The following is a 26,849-nucleotide window of genomic DNA, read 5'->3' as shown; positions in this document are numbered from 1 at the left end:
AAGGTTGATCAATAATTTTGTTAGATTTTTGAGGATTTAAAAAGGGGTGCAATTTTATTAAATATGTTATTGTTTTTTTTCTAAGATATTTGTTCATTGTTATGAAATAACTTTTATTACGTTTTAAATATTGTGAGATGTGTAGATGTAATTACCACAGTGTCTTGTTGTGATATTTGTTTACAGCTGGTTCAAGTACAATTCTTCCAGTGACGACTGGTTGTTCACAAACCACTACTTTGAACGATCATGGACAGCTTGTCCTGATATATTCTGACATTCCTTCTTGGGCAGCCTAGTGCAGGCAGCAGATCTAATGTATCCATGCTGTGACTAAAGGATTGAGTTCCTCAGCTTGGCATATGCGTTGGCACAAGTGTGTTGACTTCAAACTGTACATGTAGCAGTTTGCTCATGACATCACGTCAGATTATCAGTGGATTGTGGAATGAATGATCTGTGTGAAAATCTTACTTAATTGTGTGTTGCGATAGAATTTTATTGTTGGTTCGCTGCCTGTGACACCTAAGACATAACCTGGCTTCGTCTAATAGTAGAATGAGAGTAAACATAGAGCTGTGATTGCACCAGATCTGTGATGGAGATGGTGAAGGGGCCGGGAGATTAGCTGTTGGTATGCAAATCATGAGCTGATGTTGTTGCTGTTTTTCTGTATGTAGTTATTTCTTCAGGGCATTTTGTATACCTAGGGCTACTCAGGTAGGAGACTTTATGCAATGTAATGGGGTCATATTTCACCTGTATGCTGTTAGTAAAACACAGTTCTTTCATTCTACTAGTAGCATTGTTAGCCTTAAATACTTGTGCAATTTTGACAATTTAATCCACGTGCACCAAAAAGCCATAACCACAAACAATGACACTATTTGGATTTCTGTACCTATAAAAACAGTTTACTGGCATATGATCTGTAAACGATGCATTGTGTACAAAGAGACCAGTTTTGCTTCAGGCAGGTGGCTTAAAGCTTTCAAATTTCCCACAAGTTAAGGTAAAATTTTCCAGCTGGTTCAATTTCACTAATGAAACCAGTTATGTGCAAAAAGCACTAGCAAATAAGCAGACCAGAAACTGACAGTTGGGCAGACACAAGCACTCAGGTAGGAGCTGCACAGACTTGAAGCACATTCTTGATCAACCATGAGCAGTGCTTGGTAACAAGGCCATGACACGCAGTGAGCAGTAGAGGTGCCAAATTATTGTAACAGCTTGAGTCTGTCCGTGGTCCTACAATGCCACCAGCACAAGCACACTGGGGAAAGCTGAATATAGTTTAAATAGCATGCAGACTATTGTGGACATCTTTTTGGCTATTAGAAACACATCCTCATCACAGCTTGTCATTGTACAACTTTATTGTATGTAGTAAGTATTGGTCCATGACACTAGAATCAATTATACAACTTGAATTGTATAATTAGTCTTAAAGTCTTGTACATTCTTGACCAGTAGCTTTCAGACTGGCTCCTTACGTCTCCATCTGAAAAATATAAATTATTTTAAATAGATCTTTGCAAGGGTTTCACAATTAAGTATGAGTATAGTCTTGTATAAAATCTTTTAAGAATACTATAAAAGTGAACATTTGAATCTAACATATATCTGCAAACAAAATACTTTGGCCACTAAATGATGGTCATGAAAGAAGCGATGTATTTATTGCAAGCACCGATAATAGTAAAATCTCATAGAATGTGCAAAGTCTTACAACCCCTAGATTTTCTTTTTCTGATAATGCTTGTTCACTTCCATTTCATAAGCTGTTGCTTTGTCTTATGACATGTTTGCAGCAAGGGTACTATTGGTTCAGATTGCAGTCAATGGAGTTCCATTTTCTTAATTAATAAGAGAAATGACTAAAATCTGATGAAGCCTGAATCCGTCCATTCTGTTATTGAGCTGTAAGCCCAAGGCTGTTTCTGTAGGATGGTAAAATATGCAGAAGCTAAACTATTTTTAAGAAAATACCTTTAAATCGTGGACCAGGCAAAAGCTTTTGGAAATGGGAGCTACCATAAGAACAAGTGGACGTGGGGTTGAGCAGAAGCCAGCAATGAGCACGACTGGCAGATTTTAAAACTTGCCCTTGTTCTCAAATCAAAGTATCAAAAGAGCTTTTGGCTTTATGCAGACAAATACCAAAACATGGTGTAAGGAGGGAATCATGTTTCTAAGCTACATTTTTCAGCTCGTACATGTCTTGTCGCTTAAATCTGTTCATCAAGTGAATAAAACATGTTCTGAGTCCTTGAACACGGTAGTTTACTACACATGCGGCCAGGGAGACACCTTTAATAAATGAGAACTGAAAGCCATGATTTGTTGTTGTAGACAATGCTAGCTGCTTTAGAAATTCTGTTTGGTTATTCTAAGGTAAGCTGCATCTTCCATTCAGAGTATGACTGATACTTGGGACATTAGGCTGTGCATCTTGATTGTTAATTAAAGAAACACTTCAATCAACTAGCAAGTTTCTCTGAATCATTTCTGCTAAAAATTATAGGTGTATAAGGAACTATTCACTTTCAATTGAATCTACAGCACAACTTCAGGCTGGTACTTGGAAGCAGCCATGTTCTGTTGTTGCTTCTTATGTGTTGATCTCACTAAAATCTTTATTTCATCTCCTAAATGCAAAATGCTGGCAGTTTGGATTTGAAGATCATACATAAAATTTTGAATCAAAGCACAGTGATGGAAAGATGAGCAAACTGGAGAACACTTAACACTGATGTAGAATAAAAAAAAGTAAGCTTCAAGATATTAACTGGATGCTTTGATTTAGAAATTGCTGCCAGAGAAGTCAGCCCAGTGATCTGTGTGAGAAAGCTGAAGACTTGTCATTGCAAACCTTCTGTCACTATTTTGATTCTGGTTGTACTGTAAATAGATTTTATTTTAACCCAATGTTGCTCCAAATGTAGCCAGTCGCTCACATGCTTTTTGCTTTCTCTAATGTAGAACACAACCAAGACAAGTGTTTGCAGCCTTTCCATAAATTATTCATTTTTGAATGCTATACTGCATGCTATCTTTTGTGCTTTACACATTACAAGCTACAAGTCCCTCAATTTATAAATACAAACTCTGCTAGCCAGACTGTTAACAACCACCTACTATTACTCAACACTTTTCTTGTTGAATGGTGCATCTGTGTCACGAACATTGGTCAATTTAGTTTTCTTTTGTTAAAAAGTATACAAAATGCCATCCTTTATAAACAGTCCCAGTCCTGATTTTCAAAAATGATGAAACATTCTTCTGCAAACCTAAAATTGTAAGTGGAAATATTTCAGAAAGTATCATTGAAGTTCTACTTGATAGCTCACTTGCTGTTTTCTTGAGGTCAACATACTGCACCAACATATATTTTATCATGATAATGACTGCTATTATTATGTTCAAGGGCAATAGCATAAGGTAGCACTTGACCATCATGTGTTGGCTGCACCTACGGACTAGCGCCAACCCTACAACAGGATGACCTAACTCTTGCACTGCTGTTATACAACTGCAAAGAACCAAGCACTCCCTCATAATCATTTGCAGGCAAATCGTTGAAACCTGCGGACACCATAATCAAAAGTAAAAGTCTATACTTGGGTGACCAATTGGTCAGGGTTATGTGCAGTGAACAGCTTCTAGCTAGAACCTGGTGAAATATAGGATTAACATATAGACAGCTACATCAAGAGAAATCTCATCCACAATGTCATGGAAGCAATGATAATTTCTCAATCTTTCTCTCCAGAAGAGGCCAGTGCCTAAAAAAATGTTGCATGGTAGCTCTGTTCATCCCAAAATTTATTACTGAGTAGCATAAGAAATGTATAATTTCACCTGGTGCTAATCACGCACGTTAGTACTTACTATGTCACTCTGGCATCTGTACTGAAGGTACAGCTGGAGACTCCTCATCTTCCGATGATGAAAGGGACAGCAGAGATGTGAAGAACTTCTTTAGCCGAGATGAAGGTTTACGTCGTGGTCGAAGCATGGATGTCTGTGGTTCACAGTCATCTTCTGAGTCATCACTGTCAACCTCGATCACTTGTCTTCCTGACATTGCTGGTGCCACATCGCCACCTCCAGCTACCAAAGACTGAGGGACAACATTGAACACTAGCATGGGGTCAGGATGGTTCAAAGTTGCTTCTTCCGGATTGGCAGAAAAGATGTTTGAGGAATGGCCTGCCATGTAGTTTTCATTCACTGCTTGAGGATGGAAAATATCATTTTGACTGCTGCTTCCATTGCCTGTATGGCCTGCATTCTCATCTGGAATGGACTGCAACATCTGCTGAGGTTCATCACCTGCGCTTCCTGGGTAACCAGGTATGGCTTGCATGCCACCAGGTGCAAAATATCTGATGCTCATGTTGGGAGCTGGATTCCCTGCAGCAAATGCCATGCTGTGTTCTTGGTATGCAACCACTCCAGCAGTCCCATTGGAGAAGTGCTGTTGATGTTGCTGCAGGCTTTCTGCTTGATAGTGCGGATGTGTCGTATTGAGGTGATTTTCTTCAAGTTCATCAACATCTGAATCCGTGTCAGAGACCACTAGAGAACGGAAAAACCGTGTAAGTCGAGATCGGCGGTTGTGACACTGAGTGCTATCCTCAGACTCGGACTCACTGACCTCCCCATCATCTCCACGTTCGTCACTGTAATCGCTTTCTGAGTCATCACTGCTTGGTGAACGTCTGCTTATGGTTGCCACTGTGCAGAAATGAGCTGTGTGGGTGACACCATCTTCCCCTGGCAATCTTCTAGAATCTTCATCTATACCATTCTCATAAGTCCCAGAAACAACTCCCATAACACTGGCATATGCTGGTCCACCAAGTGTGTGAAAACTTCTCCTCCTTTCATGTTCTAGATCAACTGGAAACCTGGGATGAGGACTGCTTGGAAGCAGCCAGCTCTCGTCTCCTCTTTCATGGGAAATATAGGCTGCTTCCGGGCGAGAATGGTTGCCCTCTGCAGAGTAAATCCAAGAGTCATCAGAAAGACTTAGAGCCGGACTCTCCAAAGAAGGAAGTCCATTTTCCACATACTGCTGAGGACCCTGGTTCTCAGGAAGATGGGCAGTGGCAAATCTATCAGCAGAGCTAGATGCTGAAGGAAGATGAGTGGTGTCAGCAGTAAATGGAATCTTGACCTGTAAGAATCGTAAATCATGTAGTGTAGGCAGGATGAAATAGGAAATTTGTACTTAAAAACTGAATGCAACAAGGGTAGATTTTAAAGTTTACATATTTAAATATGACAATCTCCCATCAGGAATATTAAAATCCTACCACTGCAAAACACACTATACCAATCAACAACACAATGAAAACCTGTTACTTGACTAGGTAGCAATTGCAACATATTGTCAAGAATTCTCAAGTTAATGTGATGCCTGTGAAGGCCACAGACCAATGTGACCACATGCAAGTTGTTTTCTTCAGGACCCTTAGTCAACTCGACTACTGGCTTCGAATCCGTGTAATGATACATCCATTGCTTGTTGCATTAACAACCTAGTATTAATAGGCTACTAAATTTTCATACCCGTTTTACATTCTTTGCTGAGGTTTGTTATGCAGGTCATGTTACGTACAACAGATTATGTGAGAAAACAGACTGTAAACTGTCAAATATAAAGAACAAAAAAAGCTAAATGAACAAACTCATAAAACTCAAAACATAATATGCATAAGATTAAAGGGTACTAACTGCTGTCTGGTCATCCTCATCAATTCCAGCACTACCGGCTGCACTAGTGGTGCAAACCTGGCGCTGATATAGCTCCACCAAACGAACCAACTTGAAGTCACGAGGAAACACATCCACGCCTTCATGTCGGAAAGTCAGATCATACTGCTGTCGGCACTCTGGGCATGACAGAATGCATTCCCCGGAACGCACATGGAGGTATTTGCGGGTCAACATGTCATGCAGACAAGTTCTGCAGTACACGTGGCCACATGGCAAGCGACGTGGCTCCTCAAACAGGTCCATACAAATAGGACAGGTCAGCTCTGCCTTGAGGTCTTCCTCCATTATCTTTGAGAAGATTTCCGTGTCCAGGCCAGCTAGACAAGTTCACCACAAATGCATTCTTTCTAGTCCTAAAGCAAGAAAGAAGAAACAAATGTAAGAAGACATAAGATTTAAGTTTTCATGATGAGTACTGGTGAAACTTGCAACATTACTCCTACTCAAAAGGACATGCTACTTTTTGAACACACAGGTCAATCACAGCCTATGTTAAAACAAACATAAAAAAATTTACAGAAAGCCAAAGGTTTAGAAATTCACACAAACTGCTACATTGGCATTACATGCAAATTTTTTCACATCTCATCGTTTAGCTGCCTAATGCAAATATAAAAGCATCATCATCATCATCGAAAATGTTTGCAACAGTTTTCTGCATTTTTATTTGCCATGGCAGCCACTTTTAAGTCATTATGGTTGGGAAAATGCAACTGCTTTTCAAGTTTCTAGCAGTTAATAACAATTCATTTACATTTTTCTTGTGTACAGCTGCTGCAAGAAGGCAGATTTTAGAAGGGGCAAGCTGTAGCAGAGTATTTTCAAAGTTAATAACATTTGCTGTATTGCAAAACTAATAAATGAAAATCCATTCCTTTTCAGATCTGTCATGCATAGTCTTAAAATGTGTGCACTTAAGATGCATCTCTCTAGCAAATACAGATCAAATTTTAAAAACATCTTTCCCATACTCATAGTATTCTAATTCATTATTTGCATATTTTAATACTTAACAGCACTTATAGCATTTATTATGCTAAAACATGCACTATAGAAGTTGTTGCTGCTGTTGTTATTTGATTTCCTATGTATAAAATGCAAAGAGCCCTCCATTTAAAACTGTTAAAGGTTTTCAGACCTGCAGTTAAAACTGTTTGGAGTTGTTGTTGCTGTTATTATTTGTGATAGAAGACTTAAACCTTTTTCATAGCAGAATGACATAGTAAAATGTGTTTAGTGGGTAAAGATTAAAAATATTTATGGATACCATGACACATTTACCAAAAATAAACACACCTTTGTCATGTGTTTGTTATGATTATTCTTCATTTTCTCCAGAAATATCAACAAAACTACCTCATTTATATATTCAACTTAAAATACTCTGAAATAAAATGCACATCTAAAGCACAGGAAATCTAACAATTCACTTAAAACAGCATTGAAACTCGTATTCATAAATGAGTTCATGCATATATATGCATGTATGTGTACCCACCTGTGCGTTCATACCCCTGTTCAGTGTCCCATACTTTCTTCATCAAACAGTCAATGTACAAGCAGAATATAAAACAGAATAATCTTAACTTAAGTTAAAGAAACGCGTTTTGTCTATAATGTTTGTCAGATATTCACAAGACAATGGAAAGGACAACCCTCGATCACTTGTCACACACCTGGCCCCCTTTCTCCAAATTCCTTGACAGTGAATCACTACTACAACAGCACCCACCTTAACTTAGCTCTCACTGTCTCTTACATTTTAAGGCAGTGCAGTAAATGAAAATGCAAGTAAATGTCAGCTATGCACATCCCATTAGTGATCCCAGATTGCTCCTGTCACTAAAAAATACAGGCAGGATACACATGCACGCAATGAGCTGAATGGGATGATAAGCTGCAGCAATACAGATTGAATCTCAAGTTTTTTCTAGTGTTTCAGTTTGGCAAGATCTACAGTACTTTAGCTTTACATACCATCAGAATAACCTCATTTTGTAAAAATAATTTCAGCAACAGAACCACTACAAAATATAATTTGCTTATCTCCCACCACAATAAAAAGAATGTTATGTACGCTTCATTTCAACATATGTTATTATTGAAGAATTACTTTTGTACACATCGTGACTTTTCCTGAGATCTATCACAACCTATAAGACTTTTTTTGCGGGGTGGGGTGGTTTTCATTTTTAAGTGGTTTCAGAAGTCAGTTATGGCTCTTTCCCAGCAGGTACTTGCTGCTCCTTTAATGACTTTAACAATTTCAGAGAGCCATAAAAAATACAAAAATCATTTAGCAGTATGCTTTTGGTGTCTTTCAAAATGACTGGAAGAAGTTCATTAGATGATATTCATTCTCTAAGCAAGTAACTTGGTTCTCTTTGTGTGACACAAGATTCTGAACTACAGGTAACAGCTTTGGAAAAAAAAACAAAAAAAATTGAACTCTCATTTGCCCATGATGATTCAAAATCATGAACTTGTATTACTGGACTGCTAGCAGACAATTTTTTCCAGTTAACTACTAAAACAAGGAATGCTACTACAAAGCTTAAAGTTTATTCACATTTCAGATTAACTACTAAAATGAGGCATGCTACTTCAAAGATTCTAGCTTGAGTCAAATTCTTTATTTAGGCTCCCCGAGACTAAGCACCAGAGAACTTTGATCGCAAGAGGCTAAGCGTTGATCTTGGCAGACAGACATATCCGTGACAAAACAGGCTGATCATGGCTAGAGAAATATTTCATTAAATGTTCTGCATGTACTCACAATGGCTTGAAGTTTTCCATTACATCAGAAGTTTCAATTTTGGTAAATCTATGCATTCCTCTCCTCTACAGCCCTTAAAAAACTGTAGATCCCTTTGCATTTTTGTGACAAATCAAAACAGCATCACATTTAAGTAACCCATCAATAGTACCTTTGAGTTTAAAACTTATTTCGGCACTTATTGTTAGCCTGTAACTGTATTGATTATATGAACAGCCATATGACCAATAAAAATAATCTTTAAAAAAGTATTTTCTTTCCTCACCCACTTCTTCAGCCTTTGGGTATAAGACTGTTACTTTAAACCCCAAAAGAACTGCTCAGATTCTCCACCTACTAGTTCACACATAAATACACATATAATAGGCAAAATCAACTTTACATAAATATGTCTGAAAGAAATCAACATTCTACAAAACAAAACAAAAATCTGAAAATTCTTTATGCATAACACTTTGTTTTCATAATTCTATTTATTATCGTGGTGTATATTTAATGTGTGTGCATTTTAGTACATTCTATGACTTGCATAAATGTATTAGTTTATGTATGACACCTTTGTTATGTAGGGTTAATCACGTAGAACAAATCCACATCACATTAAATATTGTTTTATGTAGGTCTGTACAATGGTCTATTCTTGCAAAGATAGATATATATTCCCTGTGTGCATTAATGTCTACACATAAATACAAACAAGTTACATTTAACATATGGTGTGAGACTTTTTTGCCTATGCGCTATCTTCCAACAGAATCCTTTCCTGCTCAAATTCTTGTAGTATTGTTACATACATGTCTAAAATTTCAAGGTGTAATTTTCAGTTCTTATTTCAATTAAATTAACTGACCTTGTATATCTGCTTCTACCCAGTACCTCTGGCACCTGGTTACCAAATCACCATGCCTTATACACTTTCGATCGTCAATGCCACTGGCTCCTTTTTCCGGATTTTCTCTACGACCTCCTTACACGCTTCCCACCACAGCGATTCCAACCTGCGCCTGTCGGCTGCCAGACAGTCTCGCGGTGCCAACTTTATTTGTGCCAACACCTATCGCTGAACGTCTGCGCTCGAATAATTCACGGCGCGCAGTTGATAGTTTTCAGAAATACGAGCGCTTCTATGTGTATACTGCCAAGCCTCTTGCCAATCGCCAAGAAAAAAAAATCTTTAACACTAGTTTTTAGTTTCAAGTGTTGTCTTCGCATTGATCGAGGCGCAAGTGTAAGTGATGGCTTGCATCTGTGTCACATGGACACTGATACGGTGATTGCGGCGAAAGGGAAAAAAAATGCAATCACAAGTAGCTACAATCGATCTTAACCTTAGATAAAATGTTAGTTTGTAAATCTAAAAAAATCTAAGTACGACAAATTATTTTACACAGCCGCTACAAGACTACAGTAATTAAATCTCTATTCAAATTAATATAAATCCGGCAGAATTAAATAGCAGACGGCGGAGTAGCAAACCCGATACTCAAGGATCATCTTTTGCGATGCTCTTATGAGCTTCTGGTGAACGCTCTTTGTAAAGTAAGCACCAGCGCATTGATGATGTTTATTTAATGTTTCACTCACCTCCCGTCAAACAGTTGTCCATTTTCATGCCGAGACGTCTGGCATTGCTTTACGTGCTCGCACCTCCCCTTTCCTGCCCATGTTGACGAATAATGGGGAGATCACTCTCACTTACCAACGCAGATAACTCGCTGCGCCATGATAGCATCAGCTCCAACGTCCGTAATATCAGTTTACACTTTACAGTGACTAATATGCCACACCTTTAGCTTTGACTACACGCCCACAAATTTTGTAAGCATGCTAGTAATCAAGAAGAGGAGTTTTTATTAGTTTTATGCTTTCAAAGATGCTGAAATTTTCTTTCCCTTTTCTTAGCATTCAGAAGGATCGAACAGAAAAAATGGAACAATCTATGAAAAAAAAACCTGAAATATCCTTATTACGCTGTTTATTAAAGGCATTTTACTAATGGAACAACTTAACGCTACACTCAGTTCTTTCTTACCTACAGAAGCGCCCTTCCCTGCTTAATCATACCGACGAAAGTTGACATGTACCACCTGTTGCTAGAACAAAACCTATCAACATGATGTTTGTACATGTTATAATTGTTCTGTTTTTTATCATCTTTTTCGGAATTTACGTAATATTTTTTATTTCCACTAAGTAGCCCGAGGGCTAGATGTGAAAAAAGGCATAACGTTTGCTTATTTTGTTTCCATCATAAATAAAGATTTGTTCATAGTTCACGCCTATTTGTTAAACTGGATAGTACTCGATACCTCGATTGCACCTTGAGTGACGCATTAACATCAAAGAGTACTCCTTTCGCTGTCTTACTAGGCTTGCCTAAAATATCGAATGATTCACTTCCCAGGCATTAAATTTTCAGCTGATATGCATGATCTTGAGATACCCTGCTGAGGCATGCACATGTACATTTAGTCACTTGGGCAACACCATTAGTGTTTTGCATTAATTTAACCATTACGTTGACGATGAGTTGTAAGAACCGATTTGACCCAATCGTTTGGTGTTTTTGGTTTTGAGAAAATCGTTTTGCAGACTAATCAATGTGGTACATACTCCTTTTACATCAATGTGGTACATACTCCTTTTACATCTTTTATTCTTGTCATACAAATTCTTGTTTCTTGCACATCAATTGTGGCCCCATGTGACACCAGACTTGTATGTTATCAGCATGTTTCCCTCCATGGTTTATTAATTTAGTACATATTGATTTGTTTCTCCACTTCTGTTTCCATTTTTTTTTTTAAATTATCTGATTATTGCTAAACATCATGCCATTCTTTCAAAATGTTATTCAGTATTCAGCACTAAACCAAGCATAATTCAAATAAATAGGTTTAATTCAGTACCAAATCTGAGTGAACGATAACTGCAATATCATGTTATTCTAAGCTCTTATTCTTTTTCTTTGCATTTTTTGTATTTGATTTTATTCTTTGTTAGTACTGTTGTTTATTCTTTTATAGTTTGTATGTTGTTTTCCTGTCCCTTGTATATGCTGTCCATGTTTCGTTCTTGTTCTTAAGCGCTAGGATCATACTCCTTATGAGTGTATGTGCTTTAAAAATTTTGCATTTTTTAATCATTATTATAACTGTTCCGCATATGCTTCCCTAAAAAAAAAATTGATCTAAACAAATTAAATCACAAAGACTTATCGTCGTGTTATGCTTTGTTCCTTTATCATAAACTTAGGACTTAATTTCATATTAGACTATAGGTTAGCCTTTTATTTACCTTACCGTGTAGACTACAGCATTAATAAAATTGTAACATACCTCTTACCCGAATTCGTAGTCTGTAAAAATTTTGTCCACAAAACATCTCCCAAAAAACAAAAATCTGTCTTCATAAATGATCATACTTTGAAATATGCAGAAGAGTTTTAGCTACACTAAAATTAGTTTCATTAAGAAGCTTGTCCAGTTCAAAATGTAAAAGTTTCATGCATTTATGTATATGCATACACATTAAAACCTCAAAAATACAGTACCTTTACGTTCACATAGCAGTAATTATATGAAAACAACCTCTGCACACACATTTAGTTCTGATAACATAGCAAAAGCAACTGGTTTAAAAAGTAACAATTTTTTATTTACTTTAGTAAACATCATTGTTGCAATCATGGTTTCTACAGACTAGAGCAAATAAATTTATTTCAAAAGAGAAACCTTTGCAACCTTGCCATTGCTAATCATCCCTTAGTCACTACCCTGTATATAAAAACTTTCTAAAAACAGTTACCATTACAATTACTCTCTATTGCATGATTACATAGTTAATAATGATTCATCTCAAACGATTATGTTTTAGCCCTTAACCTGTCATTCACTTCTATTTTGTCATCAAAGCACAGTGGAAATATTCTGCAGAATGGATGGACAATAGCTTGTCTTCAATTTGTGGTCTCAGAAAATAGCAGACTTAGTTTTAAATGAAGTGTACATATATATGGTATGCACATGATACAAAAGAGAAATGTGAACTTGTAAGTGTTCAACATGTCAAATGACATCAGTGGTTTGAAAAATGATGGCCATGGTTCCAGAAAATAAAATTAAAGGTAAATAACAAGATAGTGGAACTAAATTCTTAAAACTTAGACCTGCATGGAAAAAAGCCATGTGATTGTATATCTATAAAAGCTTTTACGTCAGAGTTGTAAAATACACTTGCCAAAAGCAAGTTTTACCATTTGTCTCTTAACCTTTGTAACCACTATGAACATACACTTTTTTGGTTTCCAAATATTTCAATGTTCACTTTTCACTTAACATTCGGCTTGATCACAGGTATGAAATTTTTAACTTTTAAAATTCCCATGTCACAACACCTTTACGCCTTCCCCACCCCCCCACCCAAACAAAAAAAAAAAATCATTTAGCGGTTTTGACCATTACTGCATTAGTCAAGGTAATGATTTTCATCCATTTTAATTCCTTGCTAATCTGTAAATGTGGTCTGTAATGGTGTCAGTTAACATGCCAGAATTAAAGCTTTACTGGGCTGCTGGCAGTCTGCAAATACCAACACATATCTCAACTGTAAGGTCAAACTGGCCAATTAAAAGCTAACATCTGAAAATTCAGGAAGTCAAGGACTGGTCACACCAAAATTCTTAATGCTAACAATGGACTTAATGGTAAGTTGTTAAAATATGAAAATATTTTTATTACTGCAAGTCATTTGCCTCCAGTCCTGACAGTTTAGGGCCAATAAATCAAAAGCACAACAGTTCTGCTAATCCTTTCAGAAATCTGCCAGGAGTCCATTCGATAATGGTTCCTTGGTTTTTAGAATAATACACCTTTGTGTCCAAAAAGCCAACAAAGGTTTTTTTAAAAAAAAAGGAAAAGAAAAATCAAATAACATTTGCTCTGAATAACCTTACATAGATAATGTCAAAAACCATAATTTACCTCCACCCCATCAAGTAACTTCCCATGCTAACACTATTTCAAAATTAATCTTTTACACATCATACAAAGGTTTAATCTTTATGAAAAATGTTTACATTTTCATTAGGTGGCTTAGTAAATAATTATATACTTTGATGTATGACTCCCAAAAAATCAAATCTAATTTTGCAATGATTACACACCAAATGTAATTTGAAAGATACCTTACGATGTCTACCATGAAAAAAAAAAAGGAAGATTCATGCTAGTTTCCAACCCCTTACATCATTACACTCTAAATATATATATACACACAGAGGACAGAGCCATTAACCTGGTCACGATGACAAAATATTAAATTTAGTTATTTATTATGAGACTTTCCAATATATTTCAAATTTCACAAACAGAATCTTTTCATGTCCTAAAAAAAATATTGACCTGCATACTGTTTCTAAGAAACTGACAAGCTTGCAGATTCTTGAAGATAAAGTTTGGAAGCCCAGCATTTTTTACCTTCACAAAAGTGGTAAAAACATAAATCCACCTTTATGTCACCCATATTTCAAAATATCTCAAAGCTTTTGCATGGAATGGATTTACAGAATGCATATAGATGTACTAATGTAATATAATCAGTCTGGCATTCACAAAACTGGGAAAAAAAAATACATCAAAATTTTTTTTCATCTGAAGATGAGCCAAGAAAAAAAAAAGGAAATTTCAAATTCACAGACCACAAATAAGCGTGGATGTACTTCACAGCCATAAAAGTCCTGTTGGTGGCCAAAGAACATTTCTGGTACCCTATTTGGGAGGCCAATTTATACCGCATGACTTGAAATTCTTCTTGTAACCTTTGGCAGCCAATCCTCAATCACAAAATCGATCGTTTCCCACTTTTTTGGTAATAACATTTCCTAGTGTCAATGACATCCCAAACAATTCCATACCCATTTGCAAGAGGCGAGTCTATGTGTGCATTGATGGAAGTACAATGCCTTGTGTGCATACAGACATGTTGTAGGGTCTTCAGAAAAAAAAAAAACTTTGGAGACAAATCAGTCCACAAAGACAGCAATAGTCATTGTCTCCATATACATATATAAATGTATAATTTCTCTTCCTTGATTCATCTCCCTTTGTGGCATCAAAACTCGTGTTCTTATGGCACCTCAAGAATTAATGAGCAGGCTTCCAACAAGCTGTATGCTGATTTTTCATTACATTCCATGAAGCTACAGTGGGGACCCAGTAATTTCACTCACCAATCAGAGCTCGTTTGACATTTTCAAATTTGTATCTTGAAAATTCCTTTGCTTTTTATTTATCTAGAACAATGCCATTATATTAGAAAGGAATGTTGCCTGGGTTAAATTGAAAGGATTGCAAATGCAAAATTTCAGCATTTTCAATGACTGCTTACAATTTAAGACATTAATAAACCTCCAAAACACCTAATTCAAGTTTTCAAACAAGCAGCCTTTAACGAGTGCCTTTGTAAGTGTTCATTTTTTAAAATTCTTTACGTCACTGTTTTTGCACCTTTATTAATGCATTAAAAAAATATCATGTCCAGTGAATTTTATTTTCTGCTTTATGATAGCGAGTCAAATCCACTTTTACACATTCTTTTCCCTTCTGTAACAGATGAGGTCCCAATGCATTCTGTAGACCAAGTTTCCCATGGAGGTATGGTCTGGCTTTCAGTAGATTTGTTGTCAGAAGGCGTGCATAAAAATACACTGCATGGAACAAAATGCTAACCACTAAGCAATATAAAAACTTTGTGGTATTGTTTAAGGACTGAGGCTGGGACACCCCACAATTTTTCTTCAAGATATCACCTTACGAGGAGATGGTTTCAATAATGCTTCGATGCATTTTTAACATGGCTATTACATTTCACAGTTAATGGACACTGCCATAGAAGGGATATTTTATACAGTTTGTCAGCATGTGATACCCCAAGGCATTCCAGTTAGGCAGAAAACAGAAATGTATCCTTATTTCTGCATGGTTTGATTCCCCCTCTCATTTCGTAGAGATTTTTGTATAGGTGACAGGATGGGGGAATTAGGAAGGAGGGGTAGCATGCAGCTGAGTTTTGATGGGGCCGTGCCCAGATGATCACACCTCCACTTAATACAGACGGGAGGGTGGGATTGACCAAAATGCGAAAAGATAAAACTTGAAAGATGAGGGTCATAATGAAATGACCAATCCCCAGTTTTCCGAACAGAAGGAACCCTCGGAGCAGAGTCCGCCAACTTATGTCTCATCTTTGATGCGAACAGCAGCAGGTGAGGATTTGGAGTTGACAGGACTGTCAGACACCACAATTTTTTCCCGCAGATCATCAGGAACAAAACCATCATCAACGTTCTGACACCAGCGTCGATACTGCAACAGAGAACAAAGCCATTAAGAATACTGTTTATGAAGCTTTTACATGTAGTAATTGGTTTCATAACAATGAAAGCAGTCAGCAGTGTCAACAAGTGAAATAAAGAAAAACAGCGAGAGAGAGAGAGGATAGCCTAAGAGACACCCAAATTAAATATTTTAAACATCTCTCATCATTTTTTTTTTAAAAAAGACTTAAAAAGACATCATCCTAACACAAAAGCTGGCCAAAGGAAAACAGAGGTGAAAATGTAACATTACTTTTGATGTGTTCAAAACTATGTTCTGCAGACATGACATATTTGTACTATGCTTACAACACTCAGTGCCCATTTATTCTGCATGGTAAAGTACACTGCCATTCCTTTTGCATAGTATTTTCCACTTGGGGTCACCAGTTATGTCTTAAAATGGAGAAAATAATGAAAATGAAGATATTCTGAAGTAACATAACCAACTAAACAAAGCCCATGACCACTATCAATAGGAACATTCCAGCCAAATTTGGTGAGAATTGGACAAATGGTACTAAATTTTCAACTACCACATACACACAATCACACAATGCTTTATTATAAAAGATACATTTATATTTTTATTGATGTACAGACATTTTAAGTAAACCTACTGAGCATGAGAAAGATACTTTTCTCTTTGGTAGCTGTAGGCAGGAATTTTAGGTACCTCTTCATACAAATTTTATAACCATCTTTTTTATCGTATATAATCTTGAAAAGCTTTAGACTAATACTTATTGAACTCTGAATCTTCTGAGCATGTGGACAGAAGTGTGTGTGTGTTTCAGAGGGAGAGTGTGTGAGCAAATACAGAAAAGTTCACCTACCAACTTCTAGCCAAAACCTGGAAATAAACTTTTTCTTTGTGGTATGTCCATTTTCTTGCAACATGTGATTGAAACATCGTTCAGCAATAACACGTGTGATTAAATTATCTCTGTAGCATTTAAATAGACAAGCTTAGGGCTACGCACTTCACTGTGTTAACTATCACCGGAAAACATTTGTCCAGTCAGACCAAACCCACTTTGGCTCTATGGACAAAACACATTAGTTTCAAAATATATTTCTGTGTAGATGAATCCTATAAATTCAAAGACAATAGAAAAGCTGATGGCACTAACCCTACCACTGTAAAACAGCAACAAGGGACAACGTACTTGGGTAAGCAGGATACACAAAAATTAATATTGAGTGTACTTCTGATACATAGGAGATTAAAATAAAGAAAATGGATGAGTTATATGTCAGCTGTTTGAAACTAATAATAAAAATAAACATTTTGATGATTCTTCCAGTGAAATACTCTAGGTAACATTAGTAAAAGATATTATGGCATCTTAATTAATAAAGATAATAAAATGAGAAATTTTATATAACTTCAATGTCTTTGCATGGTTGGTAGCACAGTGAACTAATCTTCAAGTGAATGAATCTTTTTACAATACATTCCAAAATCATGATTACAGATTTCAAAAGCAAAAGCAAAAAAGCAAAGCAAGCATGCAAGCAAGGGTGGATAGCCCCAACCTGTGATGTCAGTGTAATATCGTGGCTGAATGAATGAAGCATGCAAAAACATAGACAGCTATATAAATTACAATAAACCATAATTAGTGATCAACCAGGCAATCAGAATCTTCGTAGACATAGGGACAACTCAAACCAAGAGTGCACAAGTGTATGTGCACCCACATGTACCCATCCAGTTTGTGTGATACACCCAAGGACTTGTGAAACATAGAACCAACGCCATTAGTAACAAAAAAATATAGCACTTTATTTACTGTGACTAGCCAACAAGGTAATTCATGCCAACACAAGTAAACAATTAGTTGCTTGAAAGGTAAAAACTTTTGTAGAACATGAGATAAAAACTTGAGATTGCTGCTGCATTAACAAAGTTTTGATAGAATAAACATGGCCAAAAAAATTGTTGGAGCATGTCTGCCATTGTTACCAGTCGGTTCTTTGCAAGAAAAAAGTATACAAAATGAACAGAGTATTTTGTCCAAGCATATTGTGTGAATTGTATCCAAAATGAATGCACCTGAACAGGAATGTTGATTTGTAAACATGGTTTTCTTTAGAGTAAGGCTGTCTATAAAGTCTTTTCCTTTGCAAGACATGCCTAAAAACTGTACATAGTACCGAGTACTGTTTCACTCTCTTGTTACAAGGAAGACAAAAATGGAAGCACTCTAAAATAAATGAGTGGAAAATGTCACACAAGAAGCTATTCTTACTAGTGCTTTAGACAAACAAACACAGATAATCTCAAAAGTTTTAAAAATACATGCATATATATATGTAATCTCTATTTAGCAATTTAAGTGTAAGGGAGTGAAGACTGATTTCAGAAAATGCAACATGGAGAACATTTCTTGCTAGGGTGTCTAAAAATATGCAATACCCTCATAGCATCCCACACAAGACAAAAAAGAAATTCTTGTTCTAATAAAAATGTACAGTTTTAAAAAAAAGCACAAGTCTTTACTTTTATCATACAAGTTATGATACATGAAAATCTAGAATACAGTGTCTACATCATGGTCATTATACAGGGTCGTCAGCAGCTGCAACTACCATTTGAAACTGTTCTCTCCCCTCAAAACCACTTTATTTAAAAATATAACCAAAAGATAAGCTAAGAACTAGTTCACAATGTATGTACTATCTGTGACAGCAGCTAAAGTGCCTGCACCTTGAGCTGACAAAAGAAAGTCATCTGACAAAGTATATTATCTGACATATAAAAGTCAATATCAGCAAACTGTTCATCTAATCAAATTTTTTAAACTCCAAAAGGGAACAATAAATGCACTTTTAAATGTAACTGTATATAATAAGGCAAGAAATGCACTCCAATAAAAAGGCCACATTTCTGCTGAAGATGACAAGAATTTATCTCATTGACTAACCTGAGTGTGAATATCCATTTCTTTGTCCTTCCATTAGAAATAACTATTTCATAAAATTTTTCTTTATCGTCAACATTTTTACCTTTTTGTAAAGGGGTCAAGACCCCAGTTCTATGTTGAAATAGTGCTTACTGAAATAATTTTTTGATGCCTTTACACTGACTATTGGATGTGTTGTAACATCATGCAATTTAGAATTTTAAAATCAAACCATATATATTTGGCCAAAGTAGGTTTTTTCCCTTAAATTTATGCATTCCATGACAAACTTAATACAGATTTATATTATTTAACCTATCAGAGTCTATAAGTATATTTTTATACCCGCTTTCCATTAATCCAAAATGTTCCTCAAAATAAACGATGCAGCTTTTGTATAAAATTAAGTCTGGTAAAGTTTTTATAAAACAAAAAGGATTATTTTTTAAGCTGACCAGCAGCAAAATGTAAGAAATGCAACAAACAAGGAAAAAAGTTTCCAAATTATGAATAATAAACAGTCAATAAATTGAACACATCTTGATTTAGTTTACGTGCAACATTGCGAAGAAATTATCATGTCAACATGAAGCCTGAATAGCAACAATTTTAATTTATATATTACTTAACTGATATTGTCATTAAAGTACACACACACCAAGCTGGATTTTCAAGGCCTCCAAATTACAAAATATTACTGTGGGAACAGTCAACTGTCCAAAGTTTTCAAATGGATTTCAAATAGAAAGTCTTGAGCTACTGTGTACATCGTTTTGCAGCTGAAGGAACTGTTTACCAGTCCAATCTGTGAACATCCTGCTGCACTACTACTGAAGAACTTATAACAAAGGTCTGACTTTCTCACATTTGCGTAGAACTGGCCAGTCAAAAGATCAATAACAGTTTTACAAAAACTTGTGGCAATACCTTTTGCTCAGTCAATGGAGATAATCCCAAGAGACACATTTAAAAATTGAACTCAAAGACCCCAGCATTACCAGTTTGGTTCATAATGTAAGCAAAGTCCTCAAGAGGCAGTGTGAAAAAGCCATTATTGGCTGAACATGAAGCATAAACAAACTATAAAGATTCAAGTCAACATCATCAAGGTGAACTATGCCTCATGAGCTCACTGATTACTGTAGGGATATTGGCCTCTAAATTAATTGTCTCCTCTTGCTGTAATGTATGAGAAGTCAATGGTGCAGGGGAGCATGTGTAAGTTGGTGTTCCAGTTCTGTTTGGTGTTGCATTGCTAGATCGACTGACCGAGCTGGAAGGTGTGCCTGAACCTGAAAGCACACCCTGGCGAGAGGACATTGTTGCGCTTTCAAGATTGTCTAGAAATGAGTACCAGTGAGGAATGGGCTCAGAAATGCTGGCTGTCAGTTCCGTGCCCATGGAAAATGAATCATGCGAGATAACTGGCAGTGACATGCATGTCTGGACGCTGTCCAAGAAAGCAGGACGAGACACTGTATCCAACATCGGAATAGATTCTCTACCTTCAAATTTTGCTATGGGTTCTCCTGATGGACCTGCCTTAGAAGCAGGTAAAATAAGTCCACTCTGATCACTCACTCGACTGCTGGAAAATTCTGGTACACTATGCTGGGTTTCTGAAGGTCCAGGAGCCTGAGAGTTGTTGCCTGACAATTTGAGTGGCTGTCCCATAAGTCGTGAGAAACCTGGCAAAAAAGATCCAGGTGAATGGTGCAGAGACAGTGTTTTTGGCAGACTAGACACATCCTGTGTGGCACTCCCAATAGATGAAAGTCCGTGAATGTTAGTAGAGGACAAACTCCTCTGAGACGATGCAGGCTGTCCTCCAGCTGTCTGACTATTCATTGAAGTTAGTATCCAGTTTGAGGCTCGTTGAATTCCACTCATTTCTGACATTAGTGAAGCATTCTGCTCTTGACTGCCTGCCTTTTGGCAAAGAAATGGTGTCTGATAATGGCCTCTTTCTCCTGAAGCAGAATGAGGAACTGTAGAGGTGTGGAAGGCAAGCCTAGAATCAGTCTTTAAAGGTGAAATTGTAGTGGAAGGGTGAGACAAAGAATAATCCGATGAAGGTAGAGACATTCTAGCAGGAGACGATGGTAACAGCCTTGAAGGTGACGTTAGTGTGTAGCTACTCGACGGTGAAAATCCTCCTGTGACGGTAGACAGGTTAGAGTACCTGTCACTATGGTACACAGAATGTGGGGATGCATCTGATGTCTCTGATGAGCTGCTGCTGCTGCTGCTGCTGCTGACAGTCAGAAGAACTGATGGTGGATGGTAGGGAAGTTACTCTGCAGATTTTCCTCTATTCCGTGGTGCTGTTGCTGCTGCCTCTGCATGCTGAGGGGTCCCTCTGCTTGACTCGATTCTCCCGCTACAACGTGCTTGACAAGCTGCTGGGGTAGGATGCCAGCGTCTAGCTGTTTGCACCATTCCATGTACTACAGGAAGATAAGAGGAGCCAACATAACATTTGGGAGTGGTGAACAGCAAAGCTATCCACACTCACAACTGGCATTACCAAAATACAATATTATAATGCTAAACTCTCCTGAACTGAGCAAACAATGGCATCAGCTTGAGGTCAGAATGATCCACAAATGGAAAGGTGGTAATGACCATCCTATTTAGAGGGGTTTTTTTTTCCTTTCCCAAGAAGAATGCATGCCACTGTATTAAGCATACACAGAGGTTATGTTTCTATAAAGAATACATCGGATGTATGAGTGCTTCAAATGTCGGCAAGAAGAGAAGGACTTGGATTAAATATTTTCACTGCCAGTTTTTCCACAATATGGTGCCATAGACATGCTGGTGCAGTCTATAAAAATGTTGATTTTTAGGTGATGCATAAAAAAGATTTGTGGTTTTCAGAAGATAAGTGTGTTAGAAAAATTACAAACGAATCAATGGCACCACAAGTGCTCTTCATCTCCCTTATTGAACCATTCTTTCTCACCATAAATTAAAAGTTTGCTTTAAAACAGCTCAGTGATGAGTTTAACATTTCGGTTTTTTAAAGTCATCAAACATCTGTAACAGTAGTGAATGCTGCTTTCCTGGAACACCCCCTCCCCACTCTAACACACGGGAACAAACACACACACATACACAGAAATGTATTTGTATATGTACCTTTTCATTCTTGATTTCAGAACTGTATCTACTCAAAAAACAGATGATTCATTATTCTTGTTTTCTTTTTAAGACAAACGCCTTTCAAAATTTCTAAAAGATGATGCCATTAGTTTACAACATGTTTCAAATACTGTCTTGCTGTACATTTTGTTTTTGATGCAGGTCAGTGGGACCTTCAGAAATTAGAATTGTGCAAAATTTATACCCACCTGTATTCTTTTTTTTTTTTTGGGGGGGGGGGGGGAGGGGTGGATGGGGAGAGCGTAATTTTTATGGGGAAAATCAAAAATCTGTTTTCTATAAACTTTTTTAAAAATAATCTAAAACAAAAATAAAAATCCAGTACCACACTCACCATTCACACATAGCAAAACTAGTTCAAAAATTGAATCCTCCTGCTTATGATGTTTTAACCAGAAGTTTGTTTTGCGGTAAACAGTATTTAAGACAAATTGGTCCACCTTTCACAAATAACATAACATAAAACATCAACAAAAACTTTCACATAAGACAATGCAAAAGTGGCAATAAAGATGCATATAATATATAATACACATGTATGGAAGTATACATCTGAGCATGCAAATAATAAAGGGAAAAAATACGTTCCTTCCCCACCTTTCTACCCTCTGCCTCAATTGCAAAATCTAAAAGTATTCTGTGCATGATTGTACTCGCCACCCTAAAAGGTCATTCTGTTGTCAAAGATGAAGAATTTTAACTGAAATATCTGTATAATAGCCCACTTAAATGCATGGCTGGTCTCAGTGGATAATGTAGTAGTTTGGAAAATGCTAAAGCTTTATTTAACAAATAACATCAGAACAAAAACAAATGCATTACAGCCTTGCTGTCACCTATGCCATGACAGAAATGGTCGGAGTTATAGAAATCATGTGCATGCAACTTTACCATAGCGTTGCACCACTTATTATATAGTCTTGCACATAGGTCGGTGGCTGCACGGGCTATTCATACCAAGGGAGATAACCAAAAACAAATTAATCTCAAAGCATAAGGAGTTTGTGCCTGGTTCTTTCCCTTTTAGAGCGATACACGTCAGAGATCGTTATAAAGTCAGACGGAGACACCAACGATGTGATTTACAACATGAAAACTTCAGAGACAAACTCTTCTGTATCGAACAAATATAATGGAGGATCTATTACAGCAGATAGCAGGCAATGCGATAGCAGCAGTGCGCAGTCGAACATTACATTGATTTAATTTGTTTTGGAAGTCAGCAGCACATCAAAAAATAAGCGAAAATACGCAAAACGATACTCACCCTCTCTAGCTCCTCACGCAGTGAGAAAACTGTTTTTTCTCGTCGGCTGACCAGCTCTTCGAGGTACTGGTACCGAAGTTTTTTCCTCGCGCGGCATTCTCTAGCGCTTTGCCGACTTCGCTCAAGCTTGGCTTTCACGTCAATCTTTGACGGCTTTCGGCCAGGTCTCTTTCCAACACGTTTTGTTGCTTTTTCGTGTGCCATCTTTGAAGTATGAACCTAGAAATTAAAAAAAAAAAAAAATCACTATTTAGCCAGATATGGAAACGAGTTTATTTTCGCTTTTCGGAAATAAAGATCCGTTAACTGTATTTTTTTTTTTAATCTATATATACACAGTGGTTGAAGCGTAATCTTTCCAGGTGTTAAAATTTTGTATTTGCCATTTCTTTTACACAACGGAGTGTCTGGTGAAATAAACTATCCAGACGTGTTGAGTCTAGCGCATGCCTTATTTTTATTCACCGTTAATAAATTTATATAGTCGATTCTCGTTATTCGAAACGATTGTTTCTCAACATGTGACGTCGTCCCTGTAGCGTCTCCATCGCTCATCACCATCCTTTCCCCTCCACCTACTAATTCGCCAACTTGTGTAACCCCCCTCCCACCTTCTCTCTCTCACACACACACACGTGCACACGCACGCAGGCGTGCACGCACACGCGTCCACTCTTACCATATCTGCGATAGGACGCAGCAAGCACTTCGCCAGAGACTCAAGTTGGTTGTCAAGCATAATTCTTATTGGAGAGATCGGAGATCAACACTATCGCCCCCCCGTGCAACTTGTGCCGATAATCTGCACTACTCGGCGCTTTTCTACTCTTAAGAAAATCTCCATACTGCCACTACACGCTCAAGCCAGTTCCATCTGGTACCGGGTTCAGCTACATAAAGCCCGGGGGTGGGTGCAGAGGGCTCATCACAAGGGGACGCGGGGCGAGCGTCTCATGCTGTCCCAACGGGCGACGCGCAAGGCGTCCACCCAGCCACCCGCTCGACATCTGTTCTTCTTCCAACCCCTACACTACTCCCCTCACCTTCCACCCATGCGAGTGGATACCTTTACCCAGCAGGCAAAAACTGGATGAAACTGGCAGCTCGCGGTACAGCTGGGCGACTCTGTGAAAAACTATTTTCCTATGTTGATGTTTGGCGCACGAAATCGTTTGCAAGTTTATGACTTGATGGTGAGCTATTCGTCTTCTTTCTGCTTATCCTGCACCCTTAACGTATTACAGGACATTGGCGTCGTCGTTGATAAATGGAACGGGGTGGGTCACAATCAAACTTCACGGGATTATCAACTCGACCCTTGACCTTTTAGTCCGCTGTTTCATCTCATCAGAGACGCGTCTCTAATGTCATCACTTGTCAACGCGTATGTCTTTCGGGTTGTGAACTGCTACTTAGCACAGTATTAAAAACGATGGAGAATGAAGAAAATTTAGGTTCTAGAAAGTGACTACTGTGGGATGCAGTATGAGAAAGTACTGAAAATATTTGCCCATCTAAATATCCTTTCCGTTAACACAAACAGTGCATAGCGTCAGTAACAGGAAGACGCTAACACAGTTGCGCAGGCGCACTGAACAAGTGGCCTGACCTCAGAAACAGCTTCCGTAAACATCACGCGAAAACAATCATTTCGAAAACCGTCGACAGCAACTCGGTTGCAATTCTCAATGACTATGGCCCCAAAAATTACTTTATGCTCAATTATTAATCTCTCAGCTCTAACAAGAGGCAATTAAGGTTCTCTGTTCGCTGAAGGGGACCTTCTAATCCTTCAGACAGTTTGTTTTCATTCTGACATTGTTTACGTGTTCGGCCTCACGAACAACCGTTGATTAACGAATAGAACGTCCCTTTGAATAATAATGATATATTATTTTTACGAGTGGTTTCATTTACACTATAGTAAACGTAAACAATTCCTCTACAGTCTCTACAAATTATTTTACAGACTTAAATTGTTTAACTATGAAAACTTGCTCTCACGTACCATTATATATATGCGTGTATAAACTATCCAAACATTGTAGTATTCCGATATTTATTAAGAAGCAATTTGTTCTTCTCACAATTAATACAGAAATTAAATGATTATTATTATATAGTGCATCTTTACATTGCAGTGTTTGCGACATATATAGTATATGGTGTACGTGTCGTGTAACTGGGACAATACAAAGGTCACACAAAACAACAGGTAATTACGAAACAGAAATTTGTTACATTTCGTAGACTTTCAACAACATTATGTCAGCCCTGTTAGTTAATAACTTGATAAATTTCACGTACGTTCTGATAAAAGCCAGATTTTATGGGTCTCACCTACCAAAATTATCTGGATTACTATAGGTGATTAAGTTTACAGATTCGCATCTATGTCAACTACACAATGGGTTAATTATCCCCAGCGTGTCTAAAACGGAAAATATACCACCTGAGTACTTTGTTCAAGTATACATGATATATCATCAGCTGATCGTCAAACCTACGTACGTAACCTTATCTCAGGTGATCGCGAGTTCTCTTAACTGCACAAACCTTGAATTAGCACTCATTTTTGAGAGATTTCAAATGTTTTAGCTAGCACTATGCGGAAACAGACATGGCCTTGAAGATTTTGGATGGGATCAACGTTCAAACTACTACAGCTGCAAAACATGTGATTCGACCTTCGGAAAAGCCCTATTTAAGGTAAACAAGCTGAACTTACTTCGTCTGGTCTTCCCGAGGCGACCGAGGTCGATGGTTTCTCTGTCTCTGACTCACTGGATGTTCTTTTCATATGCTCTGTGCAGAAATAAGTATCCGAAAGTAATTGCTACTCAGAAGAACAGAGCTTGTGTACAACCGCCCGTCGAACTCAAGTGATCAGGCATATTTTTCGAGGTCGACTTGTTTTGTACTCCTGACCGTGTGACGTCACCAGCACACAGCCAATAGACGTGGAGTAAACACTGTGACGTAGAAGGCTATAAATAGTGAGGAAGCTTCTAGGGCGGTCGAGGCTAGAGAAAAATCAAGTCCCTGAAACAAATCGCCGAGTCTTCTTAGCAGTAGGTTTCAGAATGCTTTGTTTCTACCATATATATAAATCATTTCGAGTGCTGTTAGGAATGTGGTTAACGTATTGATTTGTAAATATTTTCGAAAGCTGTATGAATCTGTGTAATACACTGTTACGTCACCATGGTGTAGTGAGAGCGTCAACAAGTGGTGAAAGGTCGATCGGTGCCGAAGGTCAGAAACTCCTGGTGTTTCCGGCGCGTGTGGGGGTCCTTCTTACACATGTTGTGATGCTGCTTCACAGAGACATGCTAGTGTGACGTATGTAATTTATAGGTACATATGTACAGCATTATGTTAGCAGTACATGCGGACGAAGTTTACCACGACTGATTAAAGGGAAGAATTTTCTGGAAGAAAACAAGAAAACCTGTTCAAAAATCTATCAGTTTAAGGAAACAAATTATGTGATCTACGTAACCAAGTAAACCTTTTTATGTACAACCACCATGGGGTCGTGGCTATATGTTCTGTGTATAGTCATGACACATT

The 26,849-nt window shown here is 37.5% G+C and overlaps 3 protein-coding genes across 10 annotated transcripts in view; 1 reads left to right on the top strand and 2 right to left on the bottom strand.

The window, feature by feature from the left end:
- LOC112563019 (oxysterol-binding protein-related protein 1-like) overlaps positions 1 to 2,487 on the top strand; it is a 31,165-nt gene extending 28,678 nt beyond the window's left edge. For all 5 annotated transcript variants that reach the window (XM_025236700.1, XM_025236698.1, XM_025236702.1 and 2 more), the window contains exon 26: positions 187 to 2,487. In XM_025236700.1, coding sequence (XP_025092485.1) covers positions 187 to 277 — 91 coding nt within the window. In that variant the 3' untranslated portion in view covers positions 278 to 2,487. The remainder of the gene's footprint in view (positions 1 to 186) is intronic.
- LOC112563021 lies at positions 1,363 to 11,600 on the bottom strand. Of its 3 annotated transcripts, none has more exons than XM_025236706.1 (4): positions 10,145 to 11,600; positions 5,743 to 6,137; positions 3,892 to 5,182; positions 1,363 to 1,501 (listed from the first exon to the last, which is right to left on the bottom strand). In XM_025236706.1, exons 2-3 carry the CDS (start codon positions 6,067 to 6,069, stop codon positions 3,896 to 3,898), a joined length of 1,614 nt encoding a protein of 537 aa, XP_025092491.1. In that variant the 5' UTR covers positions 6,070 to 6,137; positions 10,145 to 11,600; the 3' UTR covers positions 1,363 to 1,501; positions 3,892 to 3,895. The 3 variants fall into 3 exon arrangements, with proteins under 3 accessions (XP_025092491.1, XP_025092492.1, XP_025092493.1); XM_025236707.1 differs by lacking the exon at positions 10,145 to 11,600 and adding an exon at positions 9,411 to 9,946; XM_025236708.1 differs by lacking the exon at positions 10,145 to 11,600 and adding an exon at positions 7,283 to 7,816.
- Positions 11,601 to 12,195: 595 nt separating this feature from the next.
- Positions 12,196 to 26,201, bottom strand: LOC112563017 (cAMP-responsive element-binding protein-like 2). Of its 2 annotated transcripts, none has more exons than XM_025236697.1 (3): positions 26,005 to 26,193; positions 23,277 to 23,495; positions 12,196 to 15,924 (listed from the first exon to the last, which is right to left on the bottom strand). In XM_025236697.1, the coding sequence occupies exons 1-3, from the start codon at positions 26,074 to 26,076 to the stop codon at positions 15,793 to 15,795; spliced, it is 423 nt and encodes a 140-aa protein (XP_025092482.1). In that variant the 5' UTR covers positions 26,077 to 26,193; the 3' UTR covers positions 12,196 to 15,792. The 2 variants fall into 2 exon arrangements, with proteins under 2 accessions (XP_025092482.1, XP_025092481.1); XM_025236696.1 differs by lacking the exon at positions 12,196 to 15,924 and adding an exon at positions 16,457 to 21,291 and having other exon boundaries at positions 26,005 to 26,201.
- Between the last annotated feature and the right edge of the window lie 648 nt (positions 26,202 to 26,849).

The sequence above is a fragment of the Pomacea canaliculata genome, linkage group LG4 (genome assembly GCF_003073045.1).
Source record: "Pomacea canaliculata isolate SZHN2017 linkage group LG4, ASM307304v1, whole genome shotgun sequence".
Classification (NCBI taxonomy): Eukaryota; Metazoa; Mollusca; class Gastropoda; order Architaenioglossa; family Ampullariidae; genus Pomacea; species Pomacea canaliculata.
The sequence above is the reverse complement of the archived record's forward strand: the minus strand, read 5'-3'. Positions and strand labels throughout refer to the sequence as shown.